General features: G+C 51.3%; 1 protein-coding gene across 3 annotated transcripts in view; it reads left to right on the plus strand.

Moving 5' to 3' along the window:
- The first annotated feature begins 452 nt into the window (after positions 1 to 452).
- EXOC3 (exocyst complex component 3) overlaps positions 453 to 17274 on the plus strand; it is a 26489-nt gene continuing 9667 nt past the window's right edge. For 2 of the 3 annotated variants that reach the window (XM_040262217.1, XM_040262219.1), the window contains exons 1-6: positions 453 to 484; positions 1550 to 1752; positions 4165 to 4384; positions 13319 to 14000; positions 16486 to 16603; positions 16881 to 17006. In XM_040262217.1, coding sequence (XP_040118151.1) covers positions 1609 to 1752; positions 4165 to 4384; positions 13319 to 14000; positions 16486 to 16603; positions 16881 to 17006 — 1290 coding nt within the window. In that variant the 5' untranslated portion in view covers positions 453 to 484; positions 1550 to 1608. Of the gene's footprint in view, positions 485 to 772; positions 1048 to 1549; positions 1753 to 4164; positions 4385 to 13318; positions 14001 to 16485; positions 16604 to 16880; positions 17007 to 17274 lie in introns of those variants that run through there. The other variant, XM_040262218.1, reaches the window with a different exon arrangement.

Raw genomic sequence — 17274 nt, forward strand, 5'->3', positions numbered from 1 at the left:
TCAGCTGACTGTGGGTTCTGGTTGGCATGGCCACAGGTAGGGGCTCGCACACCTCCTCCTTCCTGCCCCTGCCTCTGCGAGCCCAGGCGTTTGCACGCAGACACTGGCGCGGGTCTGTGCGCTCAGGCGTGCGTGGTGTCTCTGGCGCACGTGTGGGTGTGGCGTCTGTGTGTGCGGTGTCTGCATTTCTGTGTGGAGCGTGGCATGTCTATATATGACATGTGTCTGGGGTGTGTTTATGTGTCTGTCTATGTGTGTGCAGCGTCTGTGTGTGTGTTTACGTGTGTGCGGGGGGTGTGTGCGCCGCAGCCCCGCTCTAGGTGCCGTGGCCCCATCTGCAGCCGGCTTTCACGGTCACCGAGCCCGCGCGGCCCGGGCCCCGCGTCCGAGCCGCCAGGCCCCGCCCTCCCAGTCTCGAGGCCGGAAGCGGAAGTGCCAACCGAGCGCTCACTTCCGGGCGGCGGCGGCGGCGGCGACCCGCGAGGTGAGGCTGCGGCGAGCCGTGGCACCTGCGCGGCGGGACCCACCCGCCGTCCCTTTCCCCGGCTCCGGCGGGTGCGGGCGCGGCCAGGCGGCGGTGCGGGCGGCCGGGGGGGTCCCGGGGGCGTCTGAGTCCCGTCAAGAGGCTCGCGTCCTTGACGGGGCCGACTCCGCGTCAGGCCCGGAGGAGGGAGCCGTTGCGGACCTAAGCGTTGCGGCGCCCCGGCCCCGGCGCAGCCCAGGGCCCGGAAATGGGGCGAGGAGACACGGCGCCCCCGCCCAGGTCCCTGAGGGCGCCAGACGCACTCGGGGCCCGCCCCTCCGGGTCTGCGGGGACTTGAGTGTTGCTCCCAGAGCGTTTGCGGAGGGAAGGGGGAGCGTCCTGGAGATGGGTGCACGGAAAACATGCGTGGAAACGGGCGGCTAACGGCTGTCCGCTCTCTCCTCTGCCGGACGCTCCCGAGCTCCCCAGCTCGGGTGTTGGTGGAGCCGGCACGGAGGCGGGAGTGCGTTGTCCTGAGGAGAGCGTCGTTTGCCCGCCCACCTGTTTACTAAGGCTGTTAAATAGTAAGACGTGGGATTTGAGACTCTACAGGTAGTGATTTTTGAGGGGAATCGTACGGTGGGTGCTGAAACTTTCGCGGGGATGGTGAGGTGTGTACTGGCCCTGTGCTTCCGCATCCTCCCCGGGGCTTCCTGGCACAGCCGCCCCTCCAGGGAGTTCAGGGCCGGTGTGAAGGCTCTGGAAATGGGAAAGGGGACCGGTCTGGGGGAGAGAAGTGCCCTGGAGACTGGCGTCTGATGTGAGTAATCTGGCTTCCTCCATGTGCTAATATCTTGTGCCTGTAATTGCCGCTGCTCCACTTGAAGGTAAAATTGAATTCTGAAAGTTTATATTTCTTATCGAGGAGTTCGTAATCCTAGTTCTGATTTCAGGTTTACTGGGTTAATGATCTCAGACGCTCTTCTTATAGCTCTGCTGTGGACAGCTGACTGTTGGTGGAGGGGTAAGTTTTGTCACTGACGTTTCTACCTTTCTAACACATGCCGCCTCCCTGTTCCCATCTAGCTGTGGACAAAGGGTGCCTCTAGTATGACAGGTGCAGACATCCTGCCCGCTCTGCAACCATGAAGGAGACTGACCGGGAGGCTGTCGCAACAGCGGTCCAGAGGGTTGCTGGAATGCTGCAGCGCCCTGACCAGCTGGACAAAGTGGAGCAGTATCGCAGAAGAGAGGCCCGGAAGAAGGCCTCTGTGGAGGCCAGATTAAAGGTACGAGGTCAGAGTGGCCACCAGCACCTGCTGCACTCCCCAGCGGGACAGGGCCTTTTATCTTGAGTTTCAAGTTCATTTAACAAAGTTATAATTTTGCCGAATTGGACATTGTGAGGATGTGGAAGAAGGCAGACATGAACAGTACCTTGATTTAGCACATTTTTTCCAATAATGTATTGCCAGTTAGTAGATTGACAAAGTAGACAGGGGGATGTTGAAAACACCAAAGGAACAACCCCTTTAAGCATCCAGAAGTGTCCATTTACCTTTTTAAAAAACACTAGCAGAATAACGGTTTTTCTTCTTTAGCAAATGCTCTTCCACCGAGTATGTCCAGAGAGCATTTTGTTTGGGTCCTTCTAGCACACGCTATAGTATGCTGACTGTGTCCCAGGTATTCTGCTGGCCTTGTGAGCAGGAAGGAAGAGAACACTACACATTTATTAGTGTGTGTGAAAGTGAAGCGAGAAAGAAGTCAATCTTTTATGATTTGGATTGGCTTTCAACATAATTCACATGGAGAAATTGGGTTTTATTAAAACAGTACATGCCTGGTATAGCTATAAAAATGTTAAGACCATGGCCTGCTGACTGGCAGCACAACAGTCTTGAGGATTTAAGAGAGTGCATTTGAGGAAGGTTAATTCTCGCATGGACATGGAACAGCAGACTGATTCCAAATAGGAAAAGGAGTACGTCAAGGCTGTATAGTGTCACCTTGCTGATTTAACTTCCATGCAGAGTACATCATGCAGAATGTCAGACTGGAAGAAGCACAAGCTGGAATCAAGATTGCCAGGAGAAATATCAATAACCTCAGATATGCAGATGACACCACCCTTATGGCAGAAAGTGAAGAACTAAAGAGCTTCTTGATGAAAGTGAAAAAGGAGAATGACAAAGTTGGCTTAAAGCTCAACATTCAGAAAACTAAGATCATGGCATCCAGTCCCATCACTTCATGCAAAATAGATGGGGAAACAGTGGCTGACTTTATTTTTCTGGGCTCCAAAATCACTGCAGATGGTGACTGCAGCCATGAAATTAAAAGACGCTGACTCCTTGGAAGAAAAGTTATGACCAACCTAGACAGCATGTTAAAAAGCAGAGACATTACTTTGTCAACAAAGGTCCGTCTAGTCAAGGCTATGGTGTCATGTATGGATGTGAGAGTTGGACTGTGAAGAAAGCTGAGTGCCAAAGAATTGATGCTTTTGAACTGTGGTGTTGGAAAATACTCTTGAGAGTCCCTTGGACTGCAAGGAGATCCAACCAGTCCATTCTAAAAGAGACCGGTCCTGGGTGTTCATTGAAAGGATGGATGTTGAAGCTGAAACTCCAATCCTTTGGCCACCTGATGCGAAGAACTGACTCATTGGAAAAGACTCTGATGCTGGGAGGGATTGGGGGCAGAAGGAGAAGTGGACAACAGATGAGATGGCTGGATGGCATCACTGACTTGATGGACATGGGTTTGGGTGAACTCTGGGAGTTGGTGATGGTCAGGGAGGCCTGGCGTGCGGCGGTTCACGGGGTCGCAAAGAGTTGGACACGACTGAGCAACTGAACTGAATTCTTGCACTGATACGGTGGTGAGGTTGCCTGTCCAGTTAAAACATCGGTGCCCAGGTTATAGCAAGTTTGATGAGACAGGATGTGGGTCATTCATTTGCAATACCAAAGCAGCCAAAGACCTATTGGACTAACTTGAAGCAGTTTTGTATCAATTTAAAAAATAGTTTAGACCTGCTGCATTTTTATCCAGAATTTTAATCTCTTCTGGAAACTCATGGATAAACTAACAGTTGTGTGGTCTGTTGAAATCATTAGTTATTTCTAAGTGCTACTTACGACTCACAGGTGAACGGTATCCCTGACTTCCATCCTGCTGCCCTGTTGTTCCCTTCTATTCCCACCCACCTGCTGCTGCTCCTTCATGCTCTCTTTCTCTGACTGACTGTGCGGCTCCCTGGGCGGCACTTCTACGGGCTCTCAGAGTGAGTCTGAACCTCAGATGGGCCAGCTCTGTGTCTGGGGCCCGCCATCCTGGGGCAGAGTCTGGTTCTGGCTGAGTGGCAGGAAAGCCTTCTCCACTTAAGTTAATGAACAGTTCTGACTGTTTCTCCATTGAGATCAGGCCTGTTAGGAAGCTGAGGATGCCTGCGAGATGGTGTGCAGAGTCCTAGGCGACCATTTAAGGGGGGCCATGGGACCCAGGGCGTTCCCTCAGTGGAGTCTAGCATTTTCAGGCCAAGGGCTGCATGAGGAGTGTTGGGAGGTTTTCTCAACAAAGCTTAAAAGCATTACTGTTCTGTTTATTGACTGTTCTCTGTTCCGGCAGCACCTCTCTTCTACTCTCTGAGCCTCCAGGTCCGGCCTGGCTCTGCTCACCCCCGGTGTCTTCCCTAGGCTGCAATCCAGTCACAGTTGGACGGCGTGCGCACGGGCCTGAGCCAGCTCCATAACGCGCTAAACGACGTCAAGGACATCCAGCAGTCCCTGGCGGATGTCAGCAAGGACTGGAGGCAGAGCATCAACACCATCGAGAGCCTCAAGGACGTGAAGGACGCGGTTGTGCGGCACAGCCAGCTCGCTGCCGCCGTGGAGAATCTGAAGAACATCTTCTCAGGTAGCTGCCAGCGGACGCGGGTCTTCAGCCTGCTTGTGTTGCAGGGGCTTTCAGCTGTCCTGGGCGGTGTGTTTTGTGGGCCCGCCCAGAGTGGGTGAGAGGTGTGGCTCGGCCTGCACAGTCAGGGTCTTGTTTGAACGCGGATGGGTGGTCTGCTGAGCAGACGAGGGCTGATAGAGTGTGCTTCTGAGTCTGTGGGGACCAAGGGACAGGTGTAGAGCTCAACACGCGCGGCGGGGAGAGATGCGCGCTCTCCCTCCGCCACAGTGTGGTGCGCGGGACCCTGCCAGCGCGGGAGAGGTCCCTGAGCAGCAGCTCCCAGACGGGAGGCCTGTGCACAGGCCGGAGGCTGGGGGTGCGCACGCCCTGGAGACCCAGCCCCGATGGAGGTCGGGCCTGCAGGAGTCCTTGGGGCTGATCGGGGTGGCAAGGGGGGTGGCGGAGATAGGAGTGGCCCTCTGAGAACCCTGTCCCGGCACCTCGTTGGCATGAGGAAGAGCGCTCCGTAGCCCGGTCGAGCCCTGTCTGCCGTCGCCAGGGCAGGGCTCTGTTGTGTCCAGCCGGCCTCCTGTGCTCTGCCCCCAGGAGCTCGTCCCTCCCCGAGTCCCTCCGTCCAGGTCCCCCTCCCCCGCGCCTTCGTCACAGCCATCAGCATCCCAGCCAGAAGCCTCGGGGTGGTCTGGCCCCTTCCCGTCCCTCCTGTGGCGTCTGGCCTCTGCGTGTTCATGCTGCTTGGCGCCTGCGTGTAACCTGGTGCGGGTCTTCCCCTCCTCCCACCGCTGTGAACCACGGCACGGGTGGCCCTGTTCCTCTGGGCGCGTGTGTCCCGTGGCAGCGTTGTTGAGCACTCGGCCGTCCCTCTGTGTGATCTCGCCGCCCTGGGCCTGACACCTAGGGCCTTGCTCTGCCCCTGTGAGTGGCCCACCACTGTGCTGGCCCCTGGCAGCAGTCCCTCCTGGTGACCTTTGGCAGCCTGGAATCGGACCGGCCCCCCTGCCAGGATCTCCTTCATGATGTCTAGAGCCTTCCTCGTTGATTTCTGTCTTCTGATTTCTTGTTGCCTGGCATTTTCTTCTGGTTTTGTAAGATGAACACCAGAGGACTAAAAAGTTACCTTTTCATCCACATGGCATTTGGATCCACGTAACCCAAGTGACCAAAAAAACTACCAGTTCATCCATAGAGGTTGAAAATAATGTTCTTCTTTTGATGAAAAGCGAGGCTGTGATGTAGATGTGGTTTTTGTTAGGAGCGTGTTTTTACTAAGAAAATGTTGTGGTTGCTTGTCTTCCTTCAGACTTTCATCATTGCCTGTAATTCTGTAGTGTTATGAACAAAGCCTGTTCTTCTTTTCCACTCTTAAAAACTATAAAATATGCACAATATAAAATCTATCATCTTGATCATTTTTAAGTGTACAGTTCTGTAGTATGAGGTACTTTCATATCGTTGTGAAGGCATCGTCACAGTCCATCTCAGGGACTTCACGTTGAAAACTGCAACTCTGCACAGAGCTGTGTGTGAAATATGTCTCAGTAAAACTGAAAGGAAACACCTGAAAGTCTGCAGCCGTTAATGATACTCCCCATGGCCTCTCCGCCAAGCCCTTGCTGGTTATTTAGACTCCCTGTTTCTTGGTAGTTTGGGCTTTGTGTCTCTCGGGACATGCACTTCATCCGGTTGCCCAGCTGGGTTGCATTCGCTCACAGTGCTCTCTTCTAACCCTTTTTTCCCGTAGAGTTGGCAGTAGTGTCCTCGCTTTAACTATTGAGTACCCAAGTCGTCTTTTTTCCTTAGTTCATCTGGGTAGGGTTTGTCAGTTGTTAATCTTTTCAAAGAACCACCTTTGCTTTTCTTGATTTTTCTGTTTTGTGTTTCAACTATCTGTTTATCTCTGCTCTAGTCTTATTTCATTTCTTTTGATAGCTTTAGGTTTAGCTTTCTTTCCTTTCAGTTCACTTCAGTCGCTCAGTCGTGTCTGACTCTTTGCGACCCCATGGACTGCAGCGCTCCAGGCCTCCCTGTCCATCACCAACTCCCGGAGTTCACTCAGACTCACGTCCATCCAGTCAGTGATGCCATCCAACCATCTCATCCTCTGTTGTTCTTGTTCTCCTCCTGTCTTCAGTCTTTTCCAGCATCAGGTCTTTTCCAGTGAGTTAGTTCTTTGCATCAGGTGGCCAAAGTATTGGAGTTTCAGCTTTAGCATCAGTCCTTCCAATGAATATTCAGGACTGATTTCCTTTTGGTTTAACTGGTTTGATCTCCTTGCAGTCCAGGGGATTCTCGAGAGTCTTCTCCAAAACCACAGTTCAAAAGCATCAGTTCTTTGGTGCTCAGCTTTGTTTATGGTCAGACTGTCACATCCATACATGACCACTGGGAAAACCATAGCCTTGACTAGACAGAGCTTTGCAAAGTAATGTCTCTGCTTTTTAATATGCTCTCTAGGTCAGTCATAGCTTTTCTTCTAAGGAGCAAGTGTCTTTTAATTTCATGGCTAGAGTCACCATCTGAGTGATTTTGGAGCTCCCCAAAATAAAGTCTGTCACTGTTACCGCTGTTTCCCCATCTATTTCCCATGAAGTGATGGGACCAGATGCCAAGATCTCTGTTTTTTGAATGTTGAATTTTAAGCCAATTTTTTCAGTCTCCTCTTTCACTTTGATCAAGAGGGTCTTTAGTTCTTCTTTGCTTTCTTCCATAAGGGTGGAGTCATCTGCATATCTGAGGTTATTGATATTTCTCCTGGCAATCTTGATTCCAGCTTGTGCTTCCTCCAGCCCAGCGTTTCTCATGATGTACTCTGCATATAAGTTAAATAAGCAGGGTGACAATATACAGCCTTGACACACTCCTTTCCCGATTTGGAACCAGTCTGTTGTTCCATGTCCAGTTCTAACTGTTGCTTCCTGACCTGCATACAGATTTCTCAGGAGGCAGGTCAGGTGGTCTGGTATTCCCATCTCTTGAAGAATTTTCCACCGTTTGTTGTGATCCACACAGTCAAAGGCTTTGGCGTAGTCAATAAAGCAGAAGTAGATGTTTTTCTGGAACTCTCTTGCGTTTTCAGTGATCCAGCGGATGTTGGCAATTTGATCTCTGGTTCCTCTGCCTTTTCTAAATCCAGCTTGAACATCTGGAAGTTCTCGGTTCACATACTGTTGAGGTGTGGCTTAGAGAATTTTGAGCATTACTTTGCTAGTGTGTGAGGTGGGTGCAATTGTGTGGTAGTTTGAACATTCTTTGGCATTGCTTTTCTTTGGGATTGGGAGAATATTTTAAAAAACTAAGTATAGTTGACTTACAATGTTGTGTTAGTTTCTGGTATACAGCAGAGTGGTTTAGTTACACACATATATGTATGTATATTCTTTTCTTTTTCATATTCTTTTCCATTATAGGTGAGGGTTTACCTTATTCTTTTTCTGGTTCCTTAGGTTGTGAAGTTAGGTTGTTGATATGAAATCTTTCTTCCTTTTTAATGTAAGTGTTTACAGCTGTAATTTGCCAATATAGCTGTAATTTCCATCTTCCAGGCCCAGGTACTGAACCCGTGTCTCTTACATGTAACCTGCATTGGCAGGTGGGTTCTGTACCACTGTTGTGTTTGCATAAAGACTGCAAAATTTTTTGTTCTAATTCTGTGAAAAATGCCAGGTGATTTGACAGGGATTGCACTGAATCTGTACATTGCTCTAGGTAGTATAGTCATTTTCACAATGTTGAGTCTTCCTATCCAAGAATGTGGTGTATCTCCACGTCTGTGTCGTCTTTGATGTCTTTCCTCACTGTCCTAAGTTTTCTGCGTCGAGAGCGTTTGTCTCTTTATTGTCATTCTTGTCCAGTTGCTAAGTGGTGTCCGACTCTTCCCACCCCTGAATTGGAGCACGCCAGCTTCCCTGTCCTTCACTGGCTCCTGGAGTTTGCTCAGACTCATGTCCATTGAGTCAGTGACGCTGTCCAGTCACCTCCTGTGTCACCCCCTCCTCCTCCTGCCCTCAGTTTTTCCTAGAATCGGGGTCTTTTCCAGTGAGTTGGCTCTTCCTATCAGGTGGCCAAAGTATTGGCGCTTTAGCATCAATCCTTCCAGTGAATAGTCTGAGTTGATTTCCTTTATTTTATTGTTATTTTTTTTATTTTTATTTTTACTATATTTTACTTTACAGTACCGTATTGGTTTTGCCATACATTGCCATGAGTCCGCCGCGGGTGTACATGCGCTCCCCATCCTGAACCTCCCACCTCCCTCCCCAATCCTCGCTCTGGGTGATTTCCTTTAGAATTGACTGGTTCAATCCCCTTGCAGTCCACCCACCGTGAGTAGTCACTCAGTCTTGTTCAACTTTTTGTGACCTCCCTGGACTGTAGCCCACCAGGCTCCTCTGTCCCTGGAATTTCCCAGCCAAGAATACTGGAATGGGTTGCCATTTCCTCCTCCAGAGGATCTTCCTGGCCCAGGGATTGAACCTGGGTCTCTTGCATTGCAGTTTCTTTACCATCTGAGCCAGCAGGAAAGCCCCCCTGCACTCCAGGGGGCGCTCAAGAGTCTTTCCCAGTACAGTTCGAAAGCCTCAGCTCTCTGGCATCAGCCTTCTTTATGGCCCAGCCCTCACATCCATACACGTGACTTGGAAAACCACAGCTTTGACTAGACGGACCTTTGTTGGCAATGTCTCTGCTTTTTAATACGCTGTTTAGGTTTGTCATAGCTTTTCTTCCAAGGAGCGTCTTTTAATTTCGTGGCTGCAGTCACCATCTGCCTTGATTTTGGAGCCCAGAAAAATAAAAAATTTGTCACTGTTTGCACTGTTTTCCCATCTATTTGCCACGAAGTGATGGGACCAGGTGCTGTGAACTTAGTCTTTTGAATGCTGCATTTTAAGCCAGCTTTTTCTCTCTCCTCTTTCACTTTCATCAGAGGCCTCTCAGTTCCTTTTCACTCTCTACAATAAGGGTGGTGTCATCTGCATATCTGAGGTTATTGATATTTCTCCTGGCAATCTTGATTCCAGCTTGTGCTTCATCCAGACTGGCATTTTGCGTGATGTACTCTGCATAGAAGTTAAATAAGCAGGGTGACAATATGCAGCCTTGATGTACTCCTTTCCCAATTTTGAACTAGACTAATTGATGTTCCATGTCTGGTTCTAACTGTTGCTTCATGACCTGCACACTGGTTTCTGAGGAGACAGGTAAGGAGTTCTGGTATTTCCATTTCTTGAAGGATTTTCCACAGTTTGTTGTGCTCTACAGTCAAAGGCTTTGGCATAGAGAAGTAGATGTTCTTTTGGAATTCTCTTGCTTTCTCTGTGATCCAACAAATGTTGGCAATTTGATCTCTGGTTCCCCTGCCTTTTCTAAATCCAGCTTGAACATCTGGAATTCTTGGTTTACGTACTACTGAAGCCTAGCTTGAAGGGTTTTGAGCATTATTTTACTAGCATGTGAAATGAGTGCAGTTATTCGGTATTTTGAACATTCTTTGGCATTGCCCTTTAGAATTGGAATGAAAACTGACCTTTTCCAGTCCTGTGGGCGCTGCTGAGTTTTCCAAATTTGCTGGCATATGGAGGACAGCACTTTAACAGCATCATCTTTTAGGGTTTTCAGTAGCTCAGCTGGAATTCCATCACCTCCACCAGCATTGTTTGTAGTGATGCTTCCTAAGGCCCATTTGACTTCGCATTCCAGGATGTCTGGCTCTAGGTGAGTGACCACACGATCGTTGTTATCCAGGTGGTTAACCCTTTTTGCACAGGTGTTCGTATCCTTGCCACCCGTTCCTAACCCAGTCTGCTTCTGTAGGTGCTCGCTGTTTCTGCCCTTCGCTGTGCCCATCTTTGCACCAAGTGTTCCCTTGGTGTCTCCAGTTTTCGTGAAGAGATCACTAAATCCCATTCTATTGTTTTCTTCTATTTTTTTTTGCATTGCTCACTTAAGGCTTTCTCCTGTCTCTTCTTGGGAACTCTGCATTCCGTTGCATATCTTTCCTTTTCTCCTTTGCCTTTCACTTCTCTTCTCATCTCAGCTATTTGTAAGGCCTCCTCAGACAACCACTTTGCCTTGTTGCATTTCTTTTTTTTTGTCTCCCTGGATTGGTTTATTCGTATGTATTTTGTTCTTTGGATAAAATGATAAATGAGGTTGTTTCCTTAATAATTCAAGAGATTTCTGTTCATTAATTTTGTATCCTGCAACTTTACCAAATTCATTGATTAGCTCTAATTGATGGCATCTTTAGGATTTTCTATGAATATAATAGTGTTATGTCATCTGCAGACAATGACGGTTTTACGTCTTCTTTTCCAATTTGGATTCTTTCTATTTCTTTTTCTTCTCTGATTGCCCTGGCTAGGACTTTGAAAAATTGTGTTGAATAATAGTGGTGAGAGTGGGCACCCTTGTCTTGTTCCTAGAGGAAATGTTTTCAGTTTTTCCACCTTTGAGAATGATGGTTTCTGTGGGTTTGTTGTATGTGGCCTTTACTATGTTGAGGTAGGTTCCCTCTTTGCCCGCCTTCTGGAGAGTTTTTATCTTAAATGGGTTTTGAATTTTATCAGAACCTTTTTCTGCATCTATTGAGAGGATCATACGAATTTTATTCTTTAATTTGTTAATATGGTGCATGACATTAATTGATTTGCATATATGAAGAATCTTTGCATCCCGGAGATAACTCCAACTTGGTCCTGGTGAATGATGCTTCTAATGCATTGTGGGATTCTGTTTGCTAGTATTTTGTTGAGGATTTTTGCATCTATGTTTATCAGCGATATTGGTCTGTAATTTTTTTTTTGTTAAACTTTGGTTTTGGTATCAGGGTGATGATGGCTTCATCGAATGAATTTGAAAGTGTTCCTCCCTCTGCAATTTTTTGAAAGGGTTTGAGAAAGGATGAGTGTTAGCTCTTCTCTAAATGTTTGGTAGAATTTGCCTGAGAGGCTCTCTGGTTCTGGACTTCTGTTTGTTGAAAGATTTTTAATTATAGTTTCAGTTTCATCACTTATGACTAGTCTCTTTATATTGTCTGCTTCTTCTTGGCTCAGTGTTAGAAGGTTATACCTTTCTAAGAATCTGTTCACTTCCAGATTTTGCATTTTATTGACGTATAGTTGGTGACAGTAGTCTCATGATGTTTGTATTTCTGCAGCGTCAGTTGTATTAATAATTTCTCCATTTTCATTTCTAATTCTTTTATTTGAATCCTCTCCCTTTTTTCTTTGATGAGCCTGGCTAAAGGTTTATCAATTTTGTTTGTCTTCTCAAAGAATTAGCTTTTAGTTTTATTGAGTTTTGCTATTATTTTCTTCATTACTTCTTTGATTTTTATAATTTCTTTTCTCTAGTAAGTTTGGGTTTTGTTTATTCTTTCTCCAGTTGCTTTAGGTGTGAGGTTAGGTTGTTTGTTTGAGACTTCTCTTGGTCCTGAGATAAGGTTGAGTTACTACGACTTCCTCTTAGAACTGCTCTTGCCGCATCCCTTAGGTTTGGGTGGCTGTGTGTTTGTCCTTACCTGTTTCTGTGTGTTTTTTAATTTCCTCAGTGATTTCTCAGTTATTTAGTAACATGTTGTTTAGCCACCATGTTTTTATGTTGTTTGCAGTTTTTTCTGTGATTTATTTCTAATCTGTAACCTTCTGGTCAGAAAAGATACTTGGTACTATTTGTTTTCTTAAATTCACCAGAGCTTGACTCGTGACCCACTAGGTGGCACTGGTGGTAAAGAACCTGCCTACCAGTGCAGACTTAAGAGTCGGGAAGATGCCCTGGAGGAGGGCATGGCAACCCACTCCAGTGCTGTTGCCTGGAGAAGCCCGTGGACGGAGGGCCTGGCGGGCTACAGGCCATGGGGTCACAGAGAGTGGGCGTGGATGCGGGGACTTCGCGGGCACATGTGACCTCTCCTGGAGAGCGTTCTGTGTGCATGTGAGAGGAAGCGTATTCTGCGCTCAGATGAAATGTCCTGTAAATGTGAAATGTTTTAAGATAATAAAAGAATAAAATGTGACACAGAGACGTGAAGTGAACAGATGGTGCTGGGAAAGTGGTGCCAGTAAGCTTGCTTGATGCAAGGTCACTGCAGACCTCCAGCTGGTGGACACGCGGCCCCTGGGAGGCAGGTGTGCCCGCCGCTTGCCGCTGCCTCGGCTCCCGCGTGTGCCCTCGGGTCAGCCCAGCGGAGAAACACAAGCCCCTGAGGCTCTGTCCTCTCTTCTCTAGTTTTTTCCTTCTTAGCCTCATGACTGGTAATTCTCTTAGTACTGTCTTCAAGTCTGCTGATTCATTCTTCCGCTCCCTCAAGTCTGCTTTGAGAACCTGAAGTGAGTTTCTCATTCAGCCCCTTCTGCCCCTGGCTGCCTGTAGTTCTTGGAGCTGGTGCAGAGTTCGTCTCGGAGCCCTCGTCTGGTCCAGTCTCCGGTCCTCCTCAGCGACGGCGTCCGGTTTTTCTTTGGCTCCCTCTTCTCTCTCCCGTCTTTGTTTGCCGTGTGCTGTTGTTGAGCAGCGGGCTTTTGACTTGAATTAGCTCATGGCTCTGGGAGTCCGATGCCCCTCTTTGCGAGGCTGTGCTGATTTTATTCACTAGTCTTGCTGTTTTGACTGGCGTAGGCTAGCTCTCTTTTGAGGACCAGGCTGGCGTGTAAACTTAAAGTCTTCTCAGGTCTTTCTGAGCCTGTGCCTCGCCTGGTCATTTGCAGTCAGTTCCTCCTTTTGAACTGTGCTGACAGCTGAAATACTGTTCATGCCTGTCCCTGGAAGGTGGGAGCCTTCAGGGGCCTCCACAGCCCCACAGTGCGGCCCCTCACCCGAGTCCTGTGCGTGTGGTGGTTGTCCATCGGGGGCGGGTTCCTGGCTGCCCTTGCCTGCCGCATGCTGGCGCCCCATGCTGTCCCGCGTTGGTGTTTCACGGTGCGGTCTCTGCCTTCCCCCCAGTGCCCGAGATCGTGAGGGAGACGCAGGACCTCATTGAGCACGGGGAGCTGCTGCAGGCCCACCGGAAGCTGATGGACCTGGAGTGCTCCCGAGACGGGCTGATGTACGAGCAGTACCGCATGGACAGCGGGAACACGCGTGACATGGCCCTCATCCACAGCTACTTCGGGAGCACGCAGGGGCTGTCCGACGAGCTGGCCAAGCAGCTGTGGGTGGTGCTGCAGAGGTCACTGGTCACCGTGCGCCGCGACCCCACCTTGCTCGTCTCTGTCGTCAGGATCATCGAAAGGGAAGAGAAGATTGACCGGCGCATACTTGACCGGAAGAAGCAAACTGGCTTCGTGCCTCCCGGGAGACCCAAGAACTGGAAGGAGAAGATGTTCACCATCCTGGACAGAACAGTCACCACCAGGATCGAGGGCACGCAGGCGGACACCAGGCAGTCGGACAGGATGTGGCTCGTGCGCCACCTGGAGATCGTACGGAAGTACGTGCTGGACGACCTCATTGTTGCCAAGAACCTGCTGGCGCAGTGCTTCCCGCCGCATTATGAGATCTTCCAAAGCCTGCTGCGCACCTACCACCAAGCCCTGAGTGCGCGCATGCAGGACCTCGCGGCAGAGGACCTGGAAGCAAACGAGATCGTCAGCCTGCTGACCTGGGTTTTGAACACTTACACCAGGTAACTCCCCCTTCACACCCGGCGTCTCCTGTTCCGTAGGCCAGTGGCAGTCTGCACAGCTGCTGGGTCCTCAACCCAGGGCGGGCACCTGGCACCCACAGGCATTGCCTCTGGCGGACGTGTCTCCTTCCTGGGCTGCCTGTGACCCGGGGTTGGGTCGTGCAAAGGCTCCTGTGCTTGAGGGGCTCCTGTGCCTGGACAGTGGTGAGCAGCTCAGCATTGCGTGTGCCCCGCGGTGACCCCAGGAGCAGGAGGTGTTGGCCGTCTAACCCAGAGGCTCTGTGACCTGCACAGTCACGTGGCTGCTGAAGGGGCCCCAGTCGCTCTCGCAGGCTTCCGACAACCCAAGTCTCGTTTCTTCTCCCCTGCGTGCACAGAGAATCAGCCATCCTTTTGCTCTTCAGCCTTGAGGTTTTGTCACTCCGTGAAGGGGCCATGACCTTTGTGCCAGCATTATTTTGAGATTAGACTTGAAGAACAAGGCGGTGGTGGGGTGTTCTCAAAGTCTTTAAGGTTAGCTAGTGAGAGGGACAGAGAAGGCAGTGGCAGCCCACTCCAGCACTCTTGCCTGGAAAATCCCATGGACGGAGGGGCCTGGTGGGCCGCAGTCCATGGGGTCGCGAAGAGTTGGACGCGAATGAGCGACTTCCCTTTCACTTTTCACTTTCATGCACTGGAGAAGGAAATGGCAACCCACTCCAGTGCTCTTGCCTGGAGAATCCCAGGGACGGGGGAGCCTGGTGGGCCGCACAGAGTCAGACACGACTGAAGCGACTTAGCAGCAGCAGCAGCAGCAGTGAAAGGGAAGCACAGTATATCCTAGCCTGTCTTGTCACCAATGTGTAGAAATTGAAGCCCTTGTTTTAGTAGTAAGGTTTGGGGATTTTTTAAAAGTATTTTTTTAATTGATAAATTTTAATTTTATTAAAATTTAGTTCCTTTTAAATTAAATTTTAATTGCTTTTATTTATTTGCTTATTTGACTGTGCTGGGTCTTCGTTGTGTGTGAGCTTTCTCCAGGTGCAGAGCGTGGGGGCTCCTCTTGGGTTCCGGCGCACAGGCTGCTCCCCGTGGCGGCTCCTGCCGTCGTGGAGCACGGAGCCCAGGGGTGCGGGCCTCAGCAGCTGTGGCGTGCAGACTTGGTCGTTCCATGGCATGTGGCATCGTCCCAGATACGGGGTGGAACCAGTGTCCCCTGCGCTGCGCGGGCGATTCTTAGCCACCATGGAGGCCTGGTTCGAGGACTCTTTGCTTCGTCTTTCGCTTGTTGTTTGGCAGCTGCTTATAGTGAAGACCGTGTGCGTGTGTGCATTTCAGTACAGGAAGTGTGAAGAGAAGGAAAACGTCTGTCGGTTGTGGCTGACGCACTTGTAGCGTCTGGGCGGGACTGGGGCCTCCGAGCTCCCTGTGTGCCGGCCGCCTGCCACAGCCATCCCCAGCGCACAGGCCCCGTGGGTCACCCCCGAGGAAGGCCTCTCACTGTCCCCTTCGCTCTGAGGCCTGGGGGGACTGTGCCCAGCGTCAGTCGGCCGGCCAGTGGGAGCAGGACTTGAGTCCGGGCTCTGGGCCCCCGCCGTGCTCGAGCCACCAAGCTGTGGCGTGTGCACTGTGTGGCCGGCGTGGTCCAGGCATTGTTGTTTCTCACGCAGCACGTGGTGAGCACCGTCCTGCCGGTGGCGGTTCTTTGACAGCCTCCTATTGCTCATCGTGTTCTGTTGTGTTGGACTTTCTCAGGGGAAACATTGGGCTGTTTCCACACTAGAAACATGTTCATGCAGAATTAAGGTTCTTGGGGCAGAAATAGTCTAGACTTTAGATGGTCTTTGGATGTTTGCAGAGTGTCATGAGGTACGTTTTCATGCAGGAAGACCTGGGGTTCCTTACGGGTGTTGGATGCTGTTCATACCTAGGGTTGTCATTCTGGACCCATGCTGAAGGAGTCATCGGAGCAGTCAGCCCTGGCCTTCTGGGAACCCAACCTTGTACCTCGCTTTTATGTTTTTCTGTGAAAGCTCTTTCCCAGCACTCGGTCCGCACTCCTGCCTCCTGGGCCCCACGGGCCGGGTGCAGGCGTCAGGGTTAGCACCTGCACCTCGCGTCTAAACCCAGGGCTCGTTTCCCAGCTCCCGGGGCCTCCTGCCTGCTGGGCCCTGCGTGTCCCCAGGCTGCCACCGGGGGCACACGGACCTCCCCTCCAGCCTCCGGGCAGATGGGGGCAGCGGGAGGGGGCTGCCTCACTCCAGTCCTGGAGCTGAGTGAGCCCCAGCCCAGGAGCAGCCCTGCCGAGGGGTTCCCGCCTCCCTGGTGCTCCGTCTGTCTCATCCTCCTGCCTCCCTGGTGGTCAGTCCGTCTGTCTCTCCCGCCTCCCTGGTGGTCAGTCTGTCTGTCTGTCTCATCCTCCCGCCTCCCTGGTGGTCATTCCATCTGTCTGTATCTCCCGCCTGCCGGGTGGTCAGTCTGTCTGTCTTGCCCCCCTTTGCCGCAGTGTGGAGATGATGGGGAACGCGGAGCTGGCCCCCGAGGTGGACGTGGCCCTCCTGGAGCCTTTGCTCTCTGCAGACGTGGTCTCTGCGCTGCTCGACACCTACATGTCCACGCTGACCGTGAGTCACGGTTGGTCCCCCGTGGAGCCGGGGCGGAGGGAGGGCGGCCCCTTCTGGACTGGTCGGAACCTGCTTCACTGGAGGGTGGACCTGCCTGTCCCCTGGGCTGAGACCAGCTGCCTGGACGCGCAGGGGGCCGGCCCGCCTCCAGCGCTGAGCCGGGAGCAGGAGCGGCAGGTTGGGCCCAGGGAGGGGGCGGCGGGCAGGCTGGTCTGCAGCTACTCCCCCGAGATGGGGTGCCGACTCCACGGCCGGCTCTGTCCTCCTTGCGGCTCAGTCCAACATCATTGCCTGGCTGCGGAAGGCCCTGGAGACCGACCGGAAGGACTGGATGAAGGAGACAGAGCCCGAGGCCGACCAGGACGGCTACTATCAGACGACGCTGCCCGCCATCGTGTTCCAGGTGCGTGGCCACGGGGCCAAGGGGCCTCTCTGTCACACACACACACACACACACACACACCCCACACCACCTCCAGCCCCCCGTGGGGCCTCTAGGGGCCTCTCACACACACACACACACACACCCCCCACACCACCTCCAGCCCCCTGTGGGGCCTCTAGGGGCCTCTCTCTCACACACACACACACACACACACACACACACACACCCCACACCACCTCCAGCCCCCCGTGGGGCCAAGGGGCCTCTCTGTCACACACACACACAC

Source organism: Oryx dammah, unplaced genomic scaffold (assembly GCF_014754425.2).
Source record: "Oryx dammah isolate SB20612 unplaced genomic scaffold, SCBI_Odam_1.1 HiC_scaffold_20, whole genome shotgun sequence".
Taxonomy (NCBI): domain Eukaryota; kingdom Metazoa; phylum Chordata; class Mammalia; order Artiodactyla; family Bovidae; genus Oryx; species Oryx dammah.